The sequence below is a fragment of the Quercus lobata genome, chromosome 6 (genome assembly GCF_001633185.2).
Source record: "Quercus lobata isolate SW786 chromosome 6, ValleyOak3.0 Primary Assembly, whole genome shotgun sequence".
Classification (NCBI taxonomy): domain Eukaryota; kingdom Viridiplantae; phylum Streptophyta; class Magnoliopsida; order Fagales; family Fagaceae; genus Quercus; species Quercus lobata.
In genome coordinates, this window is record NC_044909.1 from 49,585,506 (window position 1) to 49,595,918 (window position 10,413).

Consider the following 10,413-nt stretch of genomic DNA (forward strand, 5'->3'; position numbering starts at 1 on the left):
TGGGATTTAGATGAAAACCAATAAGAGGTTGACCATATCAACATTTTATAAAAATATTGTAAAATAGTTTGTGGATGTAGGCTGTAGCATTACACTATAAATAATCTTGTGAACATGATACTCGATTTAACTATATATGCTATCATATTTTTATATTCATACTTCTCTTAAAAAATACTCATATAAATTTAAGATTGAATTGTATAAGTTTGTAAATAGGTTTATATGATATCAAATTATTATTTGTAGTTTTTTGATGATATAAAGTATAAACAGTTCAATTGTAGTAAAAATTCATAGATTGTAACTTTGTAAGGAGGTAAAAAATTTTAATCATGATTTTACTATATATGAGAAAATAATAAGTTAATCAAGTAGTGTGTTAATAAGGTCATGTTTGTTCTAAAAAAAATTGAACCAAATTTGAACATGTATCTTATTTTGTAATAAACTTGAGCTTGACTTGTGTTCAAAATAAAACGAACAAGTGTGAAATTTTAATTATCATTTTGACTTGCTTGACTTGGCTCATTTACAAACCCTAGATCGACAGCTCATAAATCATTTACTTATCCTCACACAACCAACCAAGCAGCCAAGTAATTAGTCGTAAATCATAATTGATGAAAATTCTCATTGGAAAATTGGTCCTACGAAAAGAAACAGTTTTCAAATTAGCTCAACTACTCCAGCTTCTTTTTACAAATTTGTATTCATTTCCCATCATCATCATCATCATCATATAAACATATACAAACGTCCTAAAATCAATAAAACAGTAAGGCCCAAGTCAAAAATTATGCACACCAACCAAAACCCATGTTAGTGCATGCCTAAAAGGCCTCCAAAGCAGCTGCTAGTGCAAAAATTTCGTAATCTTCACAAGTACTGTAGCCATGACCATCTTTGCATTCACACTCATATTTCCACTTGTTAACCTTTACATGTGTCCTAGTCTCCATTTCCACCATTGCAGGAACTTGAATTCTCATCCCCACCTGCAGCTTAGGTGGCTTGGCACCATCAAGCACATGCCGCCTCGTTGAAATCATCGTGACCCACTTCTTTATTTCCATGTTTGGTGACTCAAACACTTGTTTCCATGGAATCTCTGCCCTCCCCAACAGCTGTGACCTTCCAATCTTTCCAAGAACTGGAACTTTGTTCCTCCACCGGAGCTCAAACACCACGTTTTCTTGCCTTAGGTTGTCCATGGAGTCTTGGCTACCAACACAGTCCAAAGAGAAGGACTCGTTCCAAGAGAGGTCGGACTTGGAGGAGATTTCGCGGGTGTTGAGGCGAATTCTTTTGTTGTTTCCTGCAGAAAGATAGTATCTAACAAAGAAGGAACCGGTGGGCTTGAATTCCACGCTTTTTGCTTGTATGATTTTCAATTCACAGCTAAGAGAAGAGAAAAGATGAGGAGCACCCATTAAAGGGTCAAAGAGATGGAGAAAGAGAGAGAGGTAAGGCTCTGTGTTGGTGTTGGTGAAGCAAACTGTGTTCTGGGTTACTTAAGAGCCTTGGCCTGTGGGGATTTATATAGTGATTGTATTATTGCATAGTGGGAGGAAAAGATGGTATTGCTGTTTGTGAGTAAACTACTAAACTGTATTTAGTCTTAAAAAATTAAATGTATCACACAGCTGGCCAGCTAGATCTTATTTGTACTTCTAGGATTTACTAAATGCTTTAGATGATTAGATCTACATGAAGTGGATCCTAGAAGACTTCTCTTGCAAGTTGCACCAGTGTTGGGCTACAATTTGATTGTCACATCCTGCACACCAGTGACTCCACTATAAAGAAACAATGTTTATTGGAACGCATGGATGCTTAAAATAATACTGTTTTTCTCACTTTTTCACTGCTGGAAATAGTAGAAGTAGAAAGGTGGAATGTGCGTTCAACCTACCAATTAGACAAAACCAACCAAACCTGACACCATAAGTTATTGGATTTGAAATTTTAGTTTGAGTATAGGGTTGGATCAGGTTTGGGTTAATTATTTTTTCAACACATATGGCCTAACTTGGCTCAACGTATATATAAGTTTATTTTATTACCTTTATTTTAATTTTTTTTAGTTTCATTTATTAAGGTATTTTGAGAATTATTTTTGAAAATTTGAAATATAATTTAAGCATATTATGTGATTTTTAATAATTTGTTGAACAAACATGTTTAAATAGTTAATGAAACCTTATGATTTAGATTAAATGCTAAAAATATAAATGAGTATTTAATGCCACTTAATTTTAAAATTTTGTGGGTTCTAGTTAGCTCAACCGATAAAGTCTTTGACGATGGAATAAGAGATCTGAAATTTAATTCCCGCTTACACTAGAAACCGATTGGTGTCTTACTCTGATGATAACTCTTTATCATCAGGAGCGAACGGTATAGATTGAAAGTCTCTCTAAAAAAAAAATTTAAATTATAAAACACTCTTTGCATTGTCAAATTTAGGAAATAAAATCTTAATAATAAAATTGACTCTTTTTATTTCAAGTGAAGAACATTGTTTTGATTCAACTAGAGATTGAATAATTTATAGTTAATTTAATATTAATTAAAATAAATAAATAAATTTCAAAATTAGTAACCTTGATAATAATAAAAAAATCTAATGAAATATAAATAATATTCAAATGTATAATCACAATTCACAACTTATACATAAAAAAAAAAAATATATATATATATATATATAAAAGCATAAATAAAAATAATTATAATTATAGTTGTAGGGGTATTGGGCCTAGGAGCTCATTATTCATGTATATATTGGGCCTGAGGCCCAAGTTGAGGACAAGGGGTCATCCGAGTAGGAGTAAACGTTGTTAAGGGATTTTGTGTTAGTAAATGAAGAAGTTAGTTTTGGTCATAATGGCTCAGGAGGTTGGGTCAAGGATGAATGCCTCCTCGGCTAACCAAAGTCGTGGTTCGTAGAGGTGGCCTGCTATCCAGGGGAACATTCTAGGAAGTTCTGTTGGTACAAGTAAGCATTGCAGAAACATAGGACATGGGGGAGTCCTAAAATATTTAAGGACAAAGTTGCTACCACCGCATTAAATGCTCTGTAGTTAACTCTCTGACCGTATTAATGTGGATGTGATACTTGAACAATGGTTTTTAACCTTACAGCTACTATGTAAAGACTTTATGAAGAGGCTGATGGGACAAGTATCAAACACCAACCATTTGGTCTGCACGTGGAGGGTAAAGATGAAAGGGGAAGAAAGTATAAAAGGAAAAGGAATCAATGAGAGAAGGAGATCGAGAAATTAAGAGCAAAAGACTGTAGCAATCAAGAATTGCATTTGTAACCAAACTTGAGAGAAATATATAAGAACTAATCTCCTCCGATTGTGCTGAGGACGATTTTTTTCAGTGTAAACTTGTCTATTTTCATTATCTTGTCATCTGAATTCACTTTAGTGGTTGTTTGATTCATTAAAACCCAATTTTCCAACCTACTCTTTACAAATTCATTGTTTTGGGCTTTTTGAGCCTAAGTCCATCCACCTTTTGGGCTAGGGACCCAAATCTGGTCCCTACAATAGTTAATCCGTCAAGTACATGGCATGATAAAAAAAAAATTCAAAATTTTCCAAAAATGATTAGAAGACAATAACAAAAATATCATACAATGAAATCTATAAATACATTAGTTATAATTTTGGTTCCAAAAAAAAAAAAAAAAACATTAGTTATAATAAAAATTAAAACGAAAGATTATTTATTTTATTAATATGTATCATATTAATTAGAAAATTTTTGAACTTGTACTTTATCCCTTGATTATTTTTGGAATATTTTAAATAAAATAACAATAATATTTGCAATTTATTCTCCATTAATTACATAGTAAAATTATGACCATGAATTTTTACACATGGATGGATTTTTATTTGAAATTATAACCATATTAAACTCACATTTTTAAACCCATTAATCTATATTTACTTGATGTATTTATATCCATTATTTCATATTTAGTTGGCCTATTTAATCTTTGTATAACCTCACCAATTCACTAAGTCTATAAAAAGCTCATCTTCCTCTACCTATTAGAAAACAAACACACCGTTAGATCTAATGTCTATTGGTTAGAAAAGTTTCTTATCATTCTTTGTATTCTTCACTTTCATTCTATAAAACAAATTTAGTTGTCTTTTTTCAATAACCAAGATGGTATCTGGGTATGAATAAGGTTACTATTTTAGAACTTTCTATCCTGCCTAATAATGCACACTAGTAAGAGAATGGCAAGAGTGGTTAAATTGTTGTCTTTTATAAGATATGTAGTCCTAATGACTCATTAAGCCTACATATTGTTGAGGCTTATTTTTGGCAAGCTCAGTAAGAGAAAAGGCCCAGCAACATGGGCAGACCAAAGTTAGCAAGTAAGAAAAAGTCATTGAGCCCAAGTGGCAGGAATGAATGGCTCATGGGCTTATAAAGTGGGTCCTAAAAAAGCAAACGAGCCTGAATGGGCCTGGAAAGAGAGATGAAGCAAACCTATGGGCAGTATGTAGAAAAGCGAGAATGGGCCACAGCAGGGCCAAAGTAATACAAGCAAAGAAAGTAAGGGGCTAATGGAAGACCCATCAGCCCTAATGATGAAGTATAAAGTAATTGGGCCAGGGAAGTCCAAGAGAGTTAGTAAAGGCCCATGGGAAAGCAAGATTGGAAAAGGGCTGATGAAGTCCAAAGAAAGCAAATGGGCCAAGAATGCCCAAGAGGGAAATGGGAAACAGGAGCCTGCAAATAGTGTAAGAAAAGGCCCAGTGAACACATTGAGTCATTGGGAGAGAAATAAACAACAGGCCCAAAGAGGCCGAGCAGGATTGAGTTAAACAACATTACAGTAGGAATAGCAGAGTGGTACGACAGGAAAATGCTAATAAGGCCACGAAGTGAACACAGAATAGGCTGGGGGAAGGAAGGCCCATGATCCAACAAGGCCCAATCCCCAAAAAAAGCAAGTCATAAAGAATGGCAGATCGGAAAACAGCCCATGCCATGAGAAGCCAAAAGTACACGGCAGAACGTACAAACCAATCTCCAGAACACGGCAATTGCATAAGTGGCGGGTGAAGAAGGTGAAGTACGCGCGAAACCAAAGCACCACCAGCCTGTACCCAGCCAATATAGGAAATGGTGGGTCATGGCTCAGAGGGCATGGTATGGCGGTGGAGAGAGGAAAAAAACCTATTCTGGGGTTCTTGCTCAAGCTTTTTTAGGGAAATGTCTTATTGGCATGACATACCACCCAAAAGAAGTAAGGATGAGTTGGAACCACCAGGTGCATGCCATGAGGGATAGAGAGAGAGAGCACACACATTGTAACGGGTAGAAAAGCCACAGCAAGCAAACAAACAAAATAGCCTTCTTTGTCTGGCAGAGGGGAGCGGCACAGCCAGCACAAGTAAGTGGTGGTGGCTAAACCACTGACGACCAGTACGTGGTTGGCAAGGATACCCACACCAGACAAAGGCAGTTAAGGGCTAAAACAGTAAATACCAGTCACGGTAGGTTCTATAAAGGACCCCTTGCTGTGCACTGAGAAAGGGGATTCGAAAAATCACAGTAATAGGAATTTCTAGAGAAAAACATAACCCAGAAATAAGCATTGAGAAGGAAAGGAAGTAAAACAAAAGAAAAAGAAAGTAAAACAAAAGAAAAAGAAAACTAAGAAGTAGGAAAGAGAGGAAAAGAAAAACATAGAGTTTAGAACGGCAGGCATGCACCAATAGGTTGATTTCCTCTCTCCCTCAATAGCCTTGCTCTCTATAAAAGGCAAAAGATCTGTATTTGGGCATAGACCATTTAGGCCTGTTCTCTCAAAACAATTAATCTCTTCTTTGAGATTACTCGTGTTGAGGGATCAGTTGTCCCTTTCTTGGTTTTAATCCCGTGTATTACTTGGCATGGCAGACTAACACTTTGATTTTGCTAACTCTGTTTATTCACTTAGCTTATTTTGTGTGCGAAAAGCCTTTTGTTGCTCACTTTTATTCATTGTAGTTAAAAGTAGTGACTATATTTTCTTGTATTATCCGTATTATATCTGCCTGCCATAACTTCTTTAATAGTAGCTCTGCTTGCCATGGGCATGTAACCAAAGCCTGGCAGACATGGTGTAGTTTGTGCACAAGCCGAATCAAGGTGGGTTTCAGTTGAATCGGTCCTAACTCCCTTATCCAAAAAACTCGAGCCTAGTGCAGTAGGAAGCAGCTCAACATTACAAACAAGGCCTACCACCGTACACATATCTCCTACTTTTTCTCTATCTCGAAACGAGAAATTAGCTTTTGTAAAACATTCTTACTTAAAGTATAATTTCACACATGCATTTTATTTATTAATTTAGCTTCATATAGCTAGGAACAACAATTATTTCTGTTTTTTAAATAAATGTGAGAAAACTCGCTTGAATAAATTTTATGTGAAAATTTTTAATAATTTTTATAAAATAGTAGTTGATTTAATTTATTTGTATTATTAAATAATTATTAATTAAATTATTTATGACATTATTAGTTTGATCATTGGATAAACCTCCAACTAGAAAACCAGGAATCACTCACATTTCTAGTTCTTCATCTGGTCCGAATTTTAAAAACATGGTTTCTAGGTCTTCTTCAACCTTCAGTCGTTCCCCCTCAACCTCCTTGAGGTTGGTCTACTAGGCTCGCGACCATTTTCAAGGACTTGTGAGCCTTCTCATGAGCATCCCTGCATGGTCTGAGCCTGCTCTCTTCCAGTTTTTTAAAGTTCGCTCATCACTAAGGAATGCCTGATCTTGACCTCATAGATCCAATCTTAATCAGGTCCGGCCCAAAATCACATCCACGTGACTATCCTACTTCATGCTACTAGCAACACGCTCTGGGTCCAAGAGATTACTATGTAAGTTCAAATACAACACCGTTGGTCAACTTAAAAATAAATTTAATTTAAATGTTTCCTTCAACGAATCTTTCTGGTCAGGAAATATGGGACTAGAAAAACTTACCCAAAATTTTATTTAAAAAAGAAAAGAAAAAGACTAGCTTATAAGAAGTGTACTCGTACTGTCATACCATGATGCGAATCATGAACCATCACTGTTTTAGAAAAATTTTCACTTAAATTTAATCTTACTAAAGTGAATTGAAATGCTACATTCATGTGGTTCAACAAAAACGTAGTAATAATAAATGTTGTGCTTAAGATTTTAGATATTATGAGTTTGAGATTTATATTTTTTTTAGTAAAGTTGGATTTAAATTAGGTGCTTTCAACCCAAACATGTCTTTTCCCATTATGTAAGCCCACAAAAATAGATTGAAGTAGACCAAAATAAACTGAAGTGACTTGAATGGACTGAATTGGACCAAATGGAACAAAGTGGACTAAATGGACAGAATTTGACCGAATAGGAACAAGGTGGACTGAATAGAACAGAATAGACTGAAGTGGACCTAATAGACCGAATAGGACCAAATTGAAGCGGATTGGACAAACTGGACCGAATAAGACTGAATAGGACCTAATAGAAGCAATGTGGACTAAATAAGACCGAAGTGGACAGAATGGACCGAATAGAGCCAAAGTGGAAAAAATAGACTGAATAGGACCAATGTGGACTAAATAGCTCAAATAGGACCAATATCGACCAAATAGGACCGAATAAAACCAAAGTAAATAGAATGGACCGAACAGTACCAAAGTGGACTGAATAGGACCGAAGTGGATAGAATAGGACCAGTATGGACCGAATAGAGCCAATGTGAACTGAATAAGACTGAATGGATTAAATATAATTTTAGTGGATAGAATGGACCGCAGAGGACAGAATGGACCAAATAGAACCAATGTGGACCAAATAAGCACTTTTGAATATTCATCATTTTATTGCATTTTTAGGGCTCATATTTCTAATTTCTAATGTCTATTTAAGTATTTTCTTTGTATTTTTTAACTCAAAACTAAAGATTTTAACCCAAATATAATAAAAATTCATACTTTTCAACCTAATAGTTAAGAATTAGGTTTTTCTAAAAATTGTATTTTTTTTCTAATTTCTACAGTTCAATTGTAGTAAAAATTCATAGATTGTAAAGAGGTAAAAAAATTTAGTCATGATTTTACTATATATGAAAAAATAATAAGTTAATCAAGTAGTGTGTTAATAAGGTCATGTTTGTCTAAAACAAATTGAACCAAATTTGAACATGTATCTTATTTTGTAATAAACTTGAGCTTGACTTGTGTTCAAAATAAAACGAACAAGTATGAATTTTTAATTCTTGGTTTTACTTGGCTTGACTCAGCTCATTTACAATCCTAGATGGACAGCTCATAAACCATTTACTTATCCTCACACAACCAACCAAGCAGCCAAGTAATTAGTCGTAAATCATTATTGATGAAAATTTTCATTGGAAAATTGGTCCTATGAAAAGAAACAGTTTTCAAATTAGCTCAACTACTCCAACTTCTTTTGACAAATTTGTATTCATTTCCCATCATCATCAATTCATCATCATATAAACATATACAAACGTCCTAAAATCAATAAAACAGTAAGGCCCAAGGCAAAAATGATGTACACCAACCAAAACCCATGTTAGTGCATGCCTAAAAGGCCTCCAAAGCAGCCGCTAGTGCAAAAATTTCGTAATCTTCACAAGTACTGTAGCCATGACCATCTTTGCATTCACACTCATATTTCCACTTGTTAACCTTTACATGTGTCCTCGTCTCCATTTCCACCATTGCAGGAACTTGAATTCTCATCCCCACCTGCAGCTTAGGTGGCTTGGCACCATCAAGCACATGCCTCCTCGTTGAAATCATCGTGACCCACTTCTCCATTTCCATGTTTGGTGACTCAAACACTAGTTTCCATGGAATCTCTGCCCTCCCCAACAGCTGTGACCTTCCAATCTTTCCAAGAACTGGAACTTTATTCCTCCACCGGAGCTCAAACACCACGTTTTCTTGCTTTAGGTTGTCCATGGAGTCTTGGCTACCAACACAGTCCAAAGAGAAGGACTCGTTCGAAGAGAGGTCGGACTTAGAGGAGATTTCTCGGGTGTTGAGGCCAATTCTTTTGTTGTTTCCTGCAGAAAGATAGTATCTAACAAAGAAGGAACCGACGGGCTTGGACTCCACGCTTTTTGCTTGTATGATTTTCAACTCACAGCTAAGAGAAGAGAAAAGATGAGGAGCACCCATTAAAAGAGTATAAGAGAGAGAGGTAAGGCTCGGTGTTGGTGTTGGTGTTGGTGAAGCAAACTGTGTTTTGGGTTACTTAGATGCCTTGGCCTGTGGGGATTATATAGTGATTGTATTATTGCATAGTGGAAGGAAAAGATGGTATTACTATTTGTGAGTAAACTACTAAACTGCATCTAGTCTTAAAAAATTAAATGTATCATACAGCTAGCCAGCTAGATCTTATTTGTGCTTCTAGGATTTACTAAATGCTTTAGATGATTAGATCTACATGAAGTGGATCCTATGAGATTGTGTAGAAGATTTCTCTTGCAAGTTGCACCAGTGTTGGGCTACAATTTGATTGTCACATCCTGCACACCAGTGACTCCACTATAAAGAAACAATGTTTACTGGAACGCATGGATGCTTAAAATAATACTAATGTTTTTCACTGCTGGAAATAGTAGAAGTAGAAATTAAGTAGTAATTATAGGAATAATATTTGAGGGTCAATTTGAGGAGTGTGCGTTCATGATTCAACCCACCAATCTGAAAAAACCAACCTAGACCGATGCCTTAAGTTATAGGATTTGAAATTTTAGTTTGAATATTGGGCTGGATCAAGTTTGGGTTGATAATTTTTTCAACCCATATGACCCAAAATAAGTTTATTTTATTACCTTTATTTTAGTTTCTTTAGTTTCATTTTTTAAAGGTATTTTTGAAAATTTGAAATATAATTTAAGCATAATACGTGATTTTTAATCATTTTTCAAACAAACATGATTAAATAGTTAATGAAAACCCAATTTTTTTAACAAAACATGAAAACTAGAAGCCCAACCTACCGACTTAATTCAACCCAACCCACATGAGTTTTGTTGAATTGGTTTCTACACATATGATAGGTTGATAAATTTTCAACCTAACAAGGTTTTTAAAATTAGAGCATTGAAAGAATTGTAAAATGGGAGGTTCAAGGTTTGAGATCAAGTTGAGGTTTAACCATGTTAGGATCTACTCCATCAGATATAGATATAATTTCATGATTCAGATTAATTATTAAAAATATAAATGAGTATTCAGTGCCAATTAAAATTTTAAACTATGTAATTAATATTCTCTGCATTGTCAGATCTAGAAAATAAAATCTTAATAGTAAAATTGGCTCTTTCCATTTCAAGTTAATAATAATGATGT

General features: G+C 34.9%; 2 protein-coding genes across 2 annotated transcripts; both read right to left on the minus strand.

The window, feature by feature from the left end:
* Nucleotides 1-833: 833 nt before the first annotated feature.
* Nucleotides 834-1,433, minus strand: LOC115950425. The gene has a single exon (XM_031067624.1). It carries the CDS (start codon nt 1,431-1,433, stop codon nt 834-836), a length of 600 nt encoding a protein of 199 aa, XP_030923484.1.
* A 7,198-nt stretch (nt 1,434-8,631) lies between these two features.
* LOC115950426 lies at nt 8,632-9,231 on the minus strand. The gene has a single exon (XM_031067625.1). It carries the CDS (start codon nt 9,229-9,231, stop codon nt 8,632-8,634), a length of 600 nt encoding a protein of 199 aa, XP_030923485.1.
* Between the last annotated feature and the right edge of the window lie 1,182 nt (nt 9,232-10,413).